This window comes from Diuraphis noxia, unplaced genomic scaffold (genome assembly GCF_037042655.1).
Source record: "Diuraphis noxia isolate RWA-SAM2 unplaced genomic scaffold, SU_Dnox_SAM2 contig0003, whole genome shotgun sequence".
NCBI lineage: Eukaryota > Metazoa > Arthropoda > Insecta > Hemiptera > Aphididae > Diuraphis > Diuraphis noxia.
In genome coordinates this window covers 79,150,275-79,165,243 of record NW_028301713.1, presented here as the reverse complement: position 1 = coordinate 79,165,243, position 14,969 = coordinate 79,150,275, and the positions used below count along the sequence as shown (strand labels likewise).

The following is a 14,969-nucleotide window of genomic DNA, read 5'->3' as shown; positions in this document are numbered from 1 at the left end:
CATTATTTAAAAAAGTATTGACTTTTTTCAAACTTTTTTTTTTCAAAATTGTAGATTTACACTCTTCTTGAATTGTTTATTTTTTTTTATATTTTTCACCCTTATATTTATTAGATAAACCACTATCAACTTTTGATTTTCAAATGGTAACCTATACTTAAAATTTCATAAATTAATAAAGCTATTTTTTTTTTATTAGTTATTACGTTAAAATTTCGAATTTAGCGCTAGTAGTTTATGACATATAGGTATTTAATGTTTAGATTGGCAGAGTGGAGTGGTACGGGGTTCCCCCTCAAAATGTTTGTCCACTACTCCACTTGTCTAAACTTAAAATACTTATAACTCATAAACTGCTCGTCCTAAATTCAATTTTTATGCATCAACATTTTTAGAAAAAGATTCTGCTTTGGAATATGAAATTAAAAAACTATGTTGCCATTCAAAAAAGTAAAACACTTAAAAAATGATAAGGATAAAAAATATAATTTTTTAATAAAAGAATTGGTTTTTTAACAACTTGAAACTATGTAAAAAAATTTTGAAAAAAGTCAATACTTTTTTAAATAATGAGTGTTGTTTGATAAAAGAATCACCCTGTATATATATATATATATATATATACATGTACCATGTATAGGTCTCGCGGATAAGTCTTAAATTCAATCAAAATAGGAAGTATTAAGTGATTAATTTAATTATGAGTAATGAATTATCATCATTATGATTAAAATCTCAAAAAGTATAATGAGGTTGATATGGTCACGATAATTATACTATTATTAATCAATGTTTGCTAGAAGCAACCTAAGAACATTATCTTGAAACTGATAAATGTATAACATTATTTTCTTTGTTATTCTTTGGGTGTTATAACAACTATAAAGTGAAATCGGTCAAAAAAATACAATATCTTACGCTTCTCACTTCAACACGACAATGTGATGGTAACACTCTTAGCGTCACACAAAAAGCAGAATGACCCCAGCCATAAGACACATACATGTCAATAAAAAAAACAAATTAATTATTATTCAGAATAGTCATTAATTATTTTAACTTAAGAATCTTATTTACATTTTATTTTTAATAAATTACAATTATTTATACTCACTTTGTTTAATATATTTTATACACATTTGATTATCTACAAAAGGAATTTTTTTAATTATCATATAAAAAAATAATAACAACAAAAGCGTTTATTTGTTCTTCAATTGACTGCATATCCACTCCAGACCTTGATACAATCTGCAAAATAAATAATATCAAAAATGTTTTCAAAATCACATTACAATTATCAATGTATATCATGTATGTATTATCAACCTACCCTTCACCAGTCAATGCACAACAAGCTTGAATATGCCACTGTTGTTTCTTAATGGAAGTCAGGTTTAAATGTTTACTGATCTCTGCAGCAGTTAATGCACCTTTCATGTCTTGTTTGTTAGCATAAACAAGAACTGCAGCTGAAGATAGTTCTTCATTGTTTAATACCTTATAAAGTTCTTCACGACTCAAATCCAGACGGCTTCGATCTGTAGAGTCAATGACCACTATCACAAACTGAAACACACATACGAGCAACATTATTACAAATCTAATACCTCGTCTAATACTGTTTATTATGGCATATGTAACAGACAAAATTTCAATAGAGTTGATAAATGTACAAGTATTTCATCTGAATATTTTTTACAAACAAATCATGTAGGTAAGTAGTGAAATTAATTTATCATACACCACAAAACATACTCAATAATATAAATTGCTTTAATTTTATCTTTTATTACAAATAATACTATAAGTTAAAATATAATTTTTTTTTTATTGGGGGTTGAGGCTTTGACAACAAGAGCCATTAGCCTAAATATAATTATTATACTACTTAATATGAAAGCATTAATGCAGAACTACCTACTATTTAAAAGTAAAATATTAGTTGGTAAGGAATACAAGTTTTTTTCAACACTTCCTGAATTGAACATGAAATAAATGAAGGTCAAATGCTCAGCTTCTTAACATTCATTTAATAACTCTCGATCCCTAATTAATTATTTATAAAGCATATTATATGGCCAAGTATTAATCAGTAATTAATCAAACATTTATTAAATAATTAGTTATCACAATTATTAAATAATACTGAAATCAACCATGCATAGAGAATAAATGGCAACCACTACTAGGATAATGTGATGTTGCATTAAGTTGATATATATATATATATATATATTACACAATATATTCCGCCCAGCAACCAAACTTCTACTGGTTGCATCCAAATAGTGAACATCAAATTTTCCCATACTTAATACAGTTATATATATATATATATATATCTTAGTTGATCTGACTATGGTTTAATCAATAATTATAAATGTTTTAGTTCATTGGAAAATATATAAATTGTATTTGAGTAGAAATGAAAAATGTTATGTATTTAACCTTACCTATGTAAAAACAAAAATTAATATATTATTGAAGATAAATAGGAAATAAAAATTCATTTTTAAACATATAAAACAATATTTTTTTGCTATAAATATAAAATTTAGAATGTACGTATAACACGCATAGCTTGAAAAACTATTAAAATTATACAAATGTTATTTTACCAAATTTGAATTACCCACAAATAATTTTTTTAATTAGATTAAAAATTCTTAAAAAACCAAACGATTTTATTTTTCATTCCTATAAAACTATATTTTTAGTTTAAAACATAAAATTGAAATATCTAAAACTACTCTTTTATAATCTTGCTGTTCTGAACACTTAACATTTTTTTTTAACAAACTATTATTAATGAATACTCTTTATAACACCTGTCTAAACAAAATTACTTTACTTTATTGAAAATCTGATAATAGTATTGTAATTACAATATAAATTTAACAATACAATAAGCACCTGCTAACTTATGACAAGTATTTAGATACTAATAACTATCTCAAAATTGAAAGCTATGTTTATGGATTAATGCATACCTCAGTGTTACAATAGTAGGTTGACCAAGCGGCTCTGAGGGACTGCTGCCCACCAAGATCCCACATTATGAAATGAATGTTGTTCCATACCACTTCTTCAACGTTTGAGCCAATAGTCGGTGAAGTATGTACAACTTCGTTCATTAGGAACTGATACAATATGGTAGTCTTGCCCGCATTGTCCAGGCCAATGATAACGATTTTGTGCTCTATAACAATAAAAAAACAATAAATTGTAAACGCTAAGAATACAAATGAATAAATTATCATGTGATGACAGAATTTAAAAACATTTACCTTCGGTGCCGAAGTAACTCCAAATTTTTGAAAACAGGAGGCCCATGATGGCTGAGGGCAGTTCGAATTGAAAGGGGTGCTGTGAACAAAACGTCACAAATAAAAAATTAGTAAAAATCAGACATGCATCGACAACGTAGGCCGCCGATTGAGGTGTACACTACATTAAGCAACTGTTGCACTACAATGGACAGAGTACAGAGGTAGTCAGAGTACGACTCGATTTCGAACCTGTTCCTACGCTGTACTGCAGATGATGCATTGATGTTGGGTACCTACCCTATACACTCGCCGATATCCAGCCGCAGACCACAGAAGATGCGTTTTATGTCGCCTCTTACGCTTCGACGTTCGGGTGCACAACGAAAACACGCGAACGTCGATGTACTGAACACTACGATATCACTGCACTGCTGTGAGCGAGACACCGCTGCAACTGATTTTAATAGACTTATATATCCTTTTTATCCGACGTCGTGTACTCGTTCGCGGAATACGGACACGCACGGCGGTCGCGTAAAAAATCGTACCGCAGCGGATGTCGGATTTCAGCTGGTCGCGACGCACTTACGGCACCTCCAATGTACGGAGGTCATAGCTGCCGCTGCTGTTGCTTTTGCCGTCGTCGGTGCCTCCGCCGCACTAATTTTCACGGCCGTCGTTTGGGCTGCAGGTGGTGCAGTGCGCGACCACATCTATGACGTTAATAATAATAATGAGAATTGAGAAAACGACCGCCCGAACGACCGACTGACCGACTGACTGAGACTGAACTACTGAAGAGGGCGCACTACAACAGACGACTGGACGGCAGGGGCATACAGCAGGACTGGCGCCGGACGGGATCGCGGTAACGTCTACACACTTTCACACGAGAGTAGCGAAAACACAATATTGCAACAATTATTATTATTTGACGCTACGACCTGTTAATAGTTAATTGTTAATAATAATTAATAATAGGCATTAATAACAACAACAATAACAACACACCACACGCATACGCGGTTTATACCAGTGTAACCACTAAAGATGGATCGCGAAGACTAAATTGATAACTTTTGCACGCCGCCACACGGATTCAGTTGTAGCAGCTGCCTGTACTCCATTCCACTGTGCGAGGTTGATCGCTGGTGGTTGGAACTTGGAAGTGAAAGTTGTGTTGGTGGGGCGATTAATGGGAGCATAGTACAGAATAACTATTAAATTATAATTCTTTGTTCGGCTACGTGCGTTATCGTTACGGCCTCCTTCTACCAGCCAGCTCGGTAGCTCGTCTTCCACATCTAGATAGATAACAGTATAAATAAATGACCACCTAATTCTTATCTATCTTAATTTACTATGACTGATAATGCGAGAATCGTGCTGGCGCAATCATGCCAATGTTGATTGTTGATACACTCTAGGATGCACAGATCAGAATATCAGATCTAACATGATAAAAATATATATTATAAAATTAAATGGGTATAATAGGTATACCTAATTAATTAATAATTACCATTAATGACTATATTTCTTAGGTTCCTACTTCCTAATAGGAACATAATATTATATAATTATTACTTTAAATATTACTCTTTATTTTATTATTTTCGTACCAGCGAACAAGGGTTAATAATTACGTAGCCGCATAAGCATAGTATATTCACAGTATAAATAATAATAATAATATAATTTAATTTAATAATAAAAAATATTATTCTTTATACTGTGGTTTATTATTTTGGTTGTTATTGGTAATATGATATCTGTCATCTATGGTTGGATGCAAAATAAAATATTTTTTTAGTCACAAACTCACAACCTAGTCACCTTAGGCTAGACAATAGGTCAATAGCTATATCATGCATTGCATGTTTGCGCTTATCAGGTTGTTTTAATCATAACAAAACATATTAAGTACCGTGCGCACGCCACGATGATAACATTAAATAGGTAGATAGGTGTTAAATATTTTTTTTCATTAATACCTACTCAGTAGTTCAGTAGTCAGTAGGTAGGTATCCACAAATGGTAACAGTGGGTATTGGGTCCTCCCTTGGTAGGTATTTTTTTTTCTTGATAACGGTATGTATGGGTTAAAACTTATCTAACTTGTTAATGTAACTGATCCCATTAAAAATATCAGTGTGTCTGACGTATTTGTGTACGTTAATGATTCGTATATTATACACATTAGGATTTATCACGGTTTTGTGTTACATAATAATACCTATTGTGTACCTATTTTAATTAGTATTCTAAGCTAATATTCCACATACCCCGCGAAAAATCCTACATACTTTAAATTTTTGATTTATTTACAAAAAATAATCATAATTTTTAATTGAAGGTAAAATGTATAGCAAAAATATGTTACCACTCTACTATACAGTAGGTATATAGATAGATGTCGAGTGAACCTGTATGGCTGTATAATTAAGTAGGTCATTTTGATAAACAGATTAAAATTAAATTCAACAAAAAATTATTCTGAATGTAATATGACTAATATGTATTCTAATTAACTTTTGAGTATAACAACGGTTACCAAGCGATTAATGATTATTATATTAATACGATATTTTTGTTTCTAGATTAGGTATTTAAAAAATGTTTACTTTTTACCATCAAAGTTCCAAATTAAATACAATTTTCTAGGTACCAGAAATACTTCTCTCGAATAAGTTGGTGATTGGAACATTTTTTCTACTAAAAAAATTCATCAAACACCAATAATCTCACATCACTATAAAATCAATACATTCCACTAAGTATCAATTACAAATTTTTTTAGATAATTTTTAAACCAAAAAATCGAGAAAGAATAAGTTATCCTCGTCAAAATTATAGGTACTACTGTATAACCTGCGAAAATAATCTGCGTATACCGCATGTCCGTCACATGCATATATTTTTTGTTTTTCTACTTCGTTCAGTGACTACGTTGAACACTGATTTCATTTGTATCCAAAATTTAGAAGTTGTGTAGTAGTTACATCAGATAGATTTATTATATCTGTATAATGACAAGTTATTTTGAATACTTTTAAGAGTATTTGGAATATAGTATTCGGAATACTTTTTTAACGTCCTATCTCATTTAATAAATATTTTCATTATTTTTCTGTCATGGAAATTTTTTTTTTTACTATTGTATATAATATGTATATATAATTCTATACAAAATATTTTATTGTAGTTTATTAATTTGTTTTCTACTACTTTTAGTGGAACAGTAATGTTATTTTCCAATGTTGTAGCAACGAGCTAGCGATGACGATATTATTATACATGACTTCAGTATTTCTCTATAATAAGTAATAAACTAATGTGGGGGGGGGGGGATAATACACGACTGACGAATTCGGTTCATTTGTCTTTTATCGTCCGTTGAAGATGATACAAATTGCATTACATTATGATATGTATATATACAACCACCGAATGGCGAATGCACACTGTCTTTGTTCCATTAATATCACAGTGCCACAATATCTAAAATCACACGGTTCCGGTTTCTTAGAGCTGCGAGAAAGTGAAAAACTGTGAAAGTGATGTACTGCCTGTAATATATTTTAATATAAAATATGATATACTCGTATAATACGTATTTATCAATTATTATAGTAATGGTGTGTGCTCGGTCTAAATTCTAATTCCCGCGAAAAACTACATAGGTAAGAATTCCGATGATGCCAATTTCCAACCTTCATATTGTAATTTTATTCATTCTTATTACAATTTAAAATTAATATAATTTAATAAACAGAACCAATTTTGTATAGACTATGAATTATGATGGTCACTTCGGAACGTCATCAATTTTTCTTCTTTTTATCAGTTTATAAATTATCCAACAGGATGAATCATTACTAATGCTTAAACTTGGAGAAAATTTCAAAAGTTATCTGTGATTCTTATTTTAATTTTAGAGTTTCATTTGTTGTAGACGTAGTCGCATACAATTAGGTGAAGACTAAGGGATAGATTATGCATTCAGTTATCAAAAATTTTTTTTTTTTTTTTAATTTAATACAAAATTATATGGATAAATAATAAAAACTACAAATATTACCAAATGTGTACCAATAATGGTTCGCAGGTACCTAGAATCTAAATGCCAACTGATAGTACAGATAACTAGTAATTGGGTAAAATGCCCACTACTACAGTACCTATCTATCCTTTATGTATAATATAAGTTATAACCTTCTTCACTGTTCGTATTTTTTGTACTTATATTGATTTATATAGTATGTAAGAACATTATATCTTATAGGTACATATAAATAAAACCTAAATGACTACATATAATACCTACCTATGTAGTAATAAAAATTAATATATAATATAAGTATAGGGAAAAAGTAAGGAATGGGGGTTAAACACCCAAACCCTTTTGGCCTACGACACTGCACGCAGATGAAGGCATGGAATACTATGTAGTTATACATATTATATGTATATAGCCATATAGGTATATATAAACGCCCATAAATTGTATAGTGCCTAGTTTTAAATCAGCTTATTGTTTTATAATCAACGACATACTATTATGAATACCTAGGTACTTCTATTATTATTTATTAATACAGTTATAAGTTTATAATATTTGTGACTAGTTATTAATGGCTATAATGAATGAAGACTATACTGATGGCATACACTTTAAACCAGTGTAAAGCTGAAAATTAATATCAATGACTCAATGTATTAATTTCAAGAAAGGGTTAACAATACAAAATACAAAAGTATAATTTTCGGATCCAAGCATATTATTTAGATATTCTTTGATTATTTTTACAAAAAAAATAATATATTTATAGGGTTTTAGACAATATTAATATCATTGAATTTATTAAACCTAAAAATCCAGTCTAATTATAACCGTGTACTTATAGACGATTTATATACTTATGTGATTATTAGAATATGTAAGTATTTCTAGCATTATTAGTATTGGTATACTATTATGCAAGTGCATCACTGTGTAGTGTGTACGTTTTGACATCACAATATATATTATGATATAGGTAACACAGCGAACGAAACAGACGAAACATGATAATTATTATCGTGGTAGTCGTTGGGCAGGTTACATAATACAAAATGTGTATTAACTAATGGATTAGTACAGCTATAGTATCTACACCTAGTCAGCAGCTATTTGTTTTTATTTTTTTAATCAATGCAGCAACGTGGTATACTTGTATGGCTTTTAGTTTATAATTTTAGAATCTAAGTAGAATGAGGAGTGTTAGTATTTATCTAGGTAAATTGATTTTACAAAAATAATATGTGGTTTTATTTATTCTTTGTGTATGATACTAGTATTATGGCGTGATATCCTTGAGCAGAAAATTTGGTTAAATCTTCATAGTTGAGGGGGTTTTGTAATGAATTTGATCTAAATGGTACTTTTTGTTGTTTGTTTGTTTTTTTTTTTTTATTTGGAGGGGAGGGGATCAAAAGTGGGAAATGTATAACCACATTTAATGCTTATATTTTACTGATAATGTACATGAATATAAAATACTACAATCGAAGACCTTGGGCAACAAGCAGATATGTCTTTTTTTTAGATTTAGAATTTTTTAAAAAAAACATCAGATTTTAGTTTTAGGACACATATAATATATTCACTTTTAATAATGCTTAACTTTTAATATAAATTAGGATTGGACACATCTTATTGTTAAACCGTAAATAAATATATTGTACAACCAGACATATATTATTATCTTGTTTTTGGGTGAAAAACAAAAATAAGACATGTTCATATTGTATTAAATTTCCGTAAATAACAGTTGGCTATGTCTCACTGTTGCACCAATTGATTTAGTTTTTATCTCTACTTTCTGATGTAACAAAGTGATTTTGGTCAAAAAATGAACACGTCTCGTTGTTGGCCAAAGGTCTTCAATTAAGGCAGTAAATTTTGACAGTAAGTATTATTATAAAGTTTATAAAGTGTTACCACCTTAATATAATAATCTTTATAATTATTATATGGCATTTACACTCATTAGGTACTCGTTAGAATGTTTCCCAAACATGATAATGATAATAATAATCTGTATTTTATATGGTTTATATATAAATGGAGGTAGATAGTTTTAATGTATAACTTTCCTCGTGATATTAAATTTAAAAAACAATTTTTTACTTTAACATAATATAACATGTACCTATATTGAGTTTCAAAATAAATTAAATGTGAATATAATATTATGCGAAACAAGGTTCTCTGAATGCCAAACTTTTATATTACAAAAATAAAATAATTGAATGACTATATATACTGTAGCTGGGCAGTGAGCTTCTATTACACCAAGGTGATATATTGCTATCATATAATACAAAATATATCTTTTATAAAAACATTTAATGCGCAAACACGTACGAGTACAAGTACTATAATAATTATTATAGTAGTGTATTGTTTACGACTGAACGACTTATGAATTTAGCAGCAATTTAGTAATTACAAAATTGCATAACAAAAAATTTCTTATAAGTTTATTATCTATAAATTTATACCAACAAAAAATATAGGTACTGAAATATCAAATATAGGTACATAATATATCACAAGTACAACATTTATGACAAATTTACACGGTTAAACAATTTATTTCAATATTGTATGGTCATATTTATATTATTTTATATTTTTATCATTAACTATTAATTACCAAATAGAAAATACCAATTAATAAAACAATGATTTAAATATCTGCGGTGATAAAGGTAACCAATAATCATTAATTAATCAGTATAGATGTACCTATATTAAATGTAAGTATGTAACATATAACAATATTATGAAATGTGTACACAAAAATTATTTAATAGCAAATCATATATAATTAACAAAAATATATTTTACTAATAAAGAATAATAAGATTTATTTCTAAAAATAAATAATTTTAATTATAAAATGAGTTAACGCTTAACGGTATAATTAATATTAATTATTATTTTATTTATTCTTTCAAAAAATAATGGGTTGCTTTACTGAACAAATTCGTGTGAAGGCCCATAAAATTATGGAAGGTAATTATAAACAATAGGTATGATATATTAATATTCTACAATTGTATTTCATAAAAAAATCAGTTGAAAAAGAAAATTATTGTTTTTAAAAAACAAATCGAAAATATTCAAATATTTTAGAATGTAATACCTACAAAAATATAGATATAAAAAAAAATAAATAGGTAACTACAAGTTTTTTTTAAATCATATAGATTTTTAAGTTACCTAGCTATGGATTTTCTCATGCAGATCGTTTCTATATAAGTATAAATACGTGATAAAAATGTTATTATTGTGCACGGACATAGGACATATTATGTTTTATGTCGTACATAAAACATAATATAATATTACCGTTCGATATTTTTAGGTATCATACTACTTATATTATTTAAGTTTTGACTATTTTTTATTACGGGGTTTATTTTAAGCTTTTGTTTTTGAAAATGTATTTTAAATTAGTAATGGTTTTTCTTTTTTTTTTCTTTTTGGTGCTTACCAAACTTCAAATAGAACCTATACCACTGCACGTCTCTTCAGGATATATCAATATGTGTAACACCACAGAATATATATTATACATAGTACCTATCTACCTAGTAGGCCAGTTATACCTTATTTACTTATACCTACTATAATACTATACCATGTACGGAGTACTAAATTATAGGTCAACGTAATAACAACCTGCAGTGGTGTATTTACAAAGGGAAATGGGAAGTAGATCCCCCTTGGTCTCGATCTTATTGGTTACTTATGTATTTATAATATTGTGATGTCGATGTTAACTGAACCAGACTGAACCACCCCTGCTCTTAAAATAAATGTTTGTAAACGTATGTCTCCCTTGACAAGATCCTAAATACGCCACTGAATTAACAACCTATATATAATAATTATATAAAAACAATGATTGCTGCAGCCATTAGTTGTCAATAACATTGTATAATAATTTGTTGTAATTATGTCTTATAAAATTAAATACTAATTCGGAAATTTTTTAGGAATCGTTTATCATATAATAAATAATTTTATTGATCAATAAATAACTAATATCCATAAATCGTCTGGACACATATATATCTAATTGGTATATTCAATTACAATTAGTCTACACATGACAAAAGACTTATATGACCTACTTAATACAAATTTACATATATTAAATACACTATAATACGCTGTAATATTGTAATAATATAGATTTTTTAACCTCTATAAATGAAATATAGTTATGTCATATATTATCAATTTTGTCTGATTATATATTATATATTCGTATACGATATTTAAAATATCAGACGTTGTCCATTTACGCCAAAATGAAAAAAGGTATGTTTTCCCCGAAAGCATATAATTGTGCTAAATTAATCTGCTTGAATGTTTTACAATGGCGACTTTTTAAAGATATGAGTTTATGAAAGACGATATAATTTTAATTCGTGTGGTAATAATATTACAATATCTTAGTGGTCATGCTTTTATAATATTATCACGTTCGATTGACGAGTGTAACTCGTTGCGCGAATCAAGACATGTATACGTAAATGAGTTTATCAAACAGTATTATAAGATTACACTTAATAAATATTATTGCCGTTTGCATATTATTGTGTTTTACTCGTTTCTACCGAGCTTACGATATTTTTTGATACTTAATTAATTATCATTATTATGATTGATATGACCTATCTCTTATATAGTGACGCTCAGTGGCGCTGAACCCTATATTCAGATGGGGCAACCCCCCGACCTTTGAAAGTGGCTGGGTGGGTCGTAGGTGATCATGGTGGTTGTGGATGGGAGTAGGATATGATTGCAATGTATAAAAATAATTCATATAAGGAGAATAAAATATAAATATTCCTGATATCTGCAAAAACCAATGCGAATATGCGATTTAGTTAGGTGTCTCTGGGTGGTGTGGATATTAATTTTTGTATTTTGCCCTACCTTTAAAAATTGAGTTCGGCGCCACTGATGATGCTCTTAGGCCACATCAAAGTACGAACGACGATAGATTATGATACTATTATTATTATTATTTTAAACACTAAACCGACTAAACATATTTTATTTGAAGAACGAATTATTTCGTTTCTATAGTTATTTTAATTATCATATTAAATGTAATATTATCGTACACAATGCAATCCGTCGTCATTAAACATGTCACACCTAATCTAATGTAGATTACCATTTACCACTGAAATATAAGCATCGTAATATAAGCCATGCTGTAGTCTAAATGTCATTATGCAACACGATATAAGAGAATATTACAATAAGTAGATATTATCTTAAAACATGGTCATAAAAATTATTACGAAGACGATAATTTGATTATAATGTTTTTTAAAAAATTTTTCAGCAATTTCGTTACACAAAAATGCCATACATTGATACATTGTATATTAATTGAATAATTACACCATATAATTATTATACTGTTATAGTTGTATTAATATAATATATACTAATAATTCAAGTAATACGGACAAGCGCACGGTTTATACCTTAAATAATACTGTACAATTTATTAACTTTTTTGTTTTTGAAAATTTGTAATAAATCATTCAAATAACCTTTTCTATTATTATGAACCTATATTATAATGTGGTCACTTAAAATAAAATGGAGGGAGATTTTTACTTTTTAGCATACGGTGTAGGTAGGTATATGTAATACAAATAGGTACATAATAATGACCTGCTAGCAATAGATTATAAAATATAACGTGTTGTGTCTGTAAAACAAAACAACTATGAAGATTATAGATAGGTATACTTACATTATTATCGTAGAGTCGTAGGTAGACAGTGTTGTTTACCCCTCCTCCCCTCCATGAATATTTTTTCTCCTAGGTATGAAATACATTATTTATAGTTTATATACGAAACTTGTAAAAAAATTAGCTTTAATTTATACTTAACACTCTTCCTCTCATTTCATAATCCTGGTTACGCCACTGATCGTTGGTATATTTGAGGATAAAATATTTTATTAGCTTTATTATGAACCAAAAAAAAAGAAAATCTTCTTCAAAATTTGTACATTTTCAGGCGGTTGCAGTTTTTCGTCTGTCTATTATTGCGATAAATCAACAGTTTACTTCAATCCACAGTAATACAGGACATAAATCTGTTATTATAAATGGACCCACTTTTAATGATTAATATATTAATAAATAGACATCTGATATGGTTGGCTATAAGTCTCGATGAGCGAAATTGAATAACATAATATTATCTTTTGTATTTTTCTGTATAATAACTACCTACTGCAGAATTCATACAGCTAAAAAAATTGGCGATTTAAAAAAAATTCCGACAATCGCTTGAGTATACTACTGCAGCTTGCAAGCAATTGATATAGAGCGATGTTTCTAAGACCAGTAGAGCGTGGAACATATTATGCTGGATGCTCCTTATGGTTTATCGCATGAGCTAAAAGAAAGTGTTCTTTTTGAAAATGTAAAAATCTGCAGTGAAAAAATAAAAACGTTTAGGTATTGAGAATAATGATAATTTTTTTTTTCATCGACTTTACTTGTACTATACAATTATATATAGTTTTATATTCACTGATATTATGTAAACTGTTTTGTATATAATTTTAAATTGGAGAGCGTGGCAAGTTGACCTTAAGGTTTCAATAATTATACTGCTATAACTAGTAGGTAAATTATCTTTTTACGGACAATCTTCACTCTTTGGTTTACCAGGATTAAATGGAAATTTATTGGCTTAATATTTAGTATTTTACGTTTTAAAAATAATTTATGCAGGTTTATCGATTTCGTAATCTTACCTCTGCATAGTTGGGACAATAGGTATAGCATTTAAATTAGCATTTAAATAAGGCAACAATTATGGATTATTAACTATTGCAGATCTGTCATCTGTTGATAAAATTTTGTAAATCTTAAATAAACCTTAAGAAATAACACTATTCAGTACAAATATTGCAGTATATACTTATTTTAATTAATATATATTTTAGAAAACTGTAGACGTCTTAATGTTTACGTCCTTTACGGCTTTACATTATAATAAATTATTGTTATGCGATTAACAATCAAATAATAACATAATATGAACATGTATTATTAGATAATCATTTATATTGAAATAATTTACATTTAAACATCAATATATTTCCTAATGTTTTCAAGAATATTACCATTTATCATCACTACATTTTTTAAACCAAATTATTTAACTTGCTCTGCGCTTCACCCCTACTGCTTTATCTTACAACTATGATCCGCAATAATCTTATAAAATTATAAGTGCTCCGTGATTTTTAAGTGGTTAAGAGTTACTGATAAAAAGGAATGGTAATATGTATATAATATCATAATGTATAGGGCGGTTCAATTAGAATGCTCAGAGCTCGCCTTTATTTATTCTTTTAATTATGAATTGATTCATAATTTGACTTTTAGAATTTCTAAGTAGATACGTTAAAGTAAAATATTTTCAAATACATTTCAGTTATAATTAAATTTTTATGCCAAACATCATGAAAAACAATTCTAAACGAAGATGGTCTGGCAGGCGACAGCCTGTGTACAGTATAACTTCGTTTAATGGAAGTTTCACTTTACTAAGTACCTATATTTTACTATAGAACACTATTAGTAATTTATG

General features: G+C 28.4%; 1 protein-coding gene across 7 annotated transcripts; it reads right to left on the bottom strand.

Moving 5' to 3' along the window:
• Positions 1-1,027: 1,027 nt before the first annotated feature.
• On the bottom strand, positions 1,028-4,531 carry Arl5 (ADP-ribosylation factor-like 5). 7 transcript variants are annotated; one of them, XM_015510651.2, is made up of 6 exons: positions 4,046-4,529; positions 3,570-3,985; positions 3,291-3,369; positions 2,994-3,202; positions 1,334-1,569; positions 1,028-1,251 (listed from the first exon to the last, which is right to left on the bottom strand). In XM_015510651.2, the coding sequence occupies exons 3-6, from the start codon at positions 3,334-3,336 to the stop codon at positions 1,203-1,205; spliced, it is 540 nt and encodes a 179-aa protein (XP_015366137.1). In that variant the 5' UTR covers positions 3,337-3,369; positions 3,570-3,985; positions 4,046-4,529; the 3' UTR covers positions 1,028-1,202. The 7 variants fall into 7 exon arrangements, with proteins under 7 accessions (XP_015366137.1, XP_015366136.1, XP_015366138.1 ...); XM_015510650.2 differs by having other exon boundaries at positions 3,570-4,216; positions 4,284-4,529; XM_015510652.2 differs by having other exon boundaries at positions 3,522-4,531.
• Between the last annotated feature and the right edge of the window lie 10,438 nt (positions 4,532-14,969).

Coding starts and splice junctions, on each gene's coding strand:
- Arl5 (XM_089224012.1), bottom strand. Junction 3,203..3,290: donor GAGTTACTTCGGCACCGAAG/GTAAATGTTTTT, acceptor TTATTGTTATAG/AGCACAAAATCGTTATCATT. Junction 1,570..2,993: donor CCTACTATTGTAACACTGAG/GTATGCATTAAT, acceptor TGTGTGTTTCAG/TTTGTGATAGTGGTCATTGA.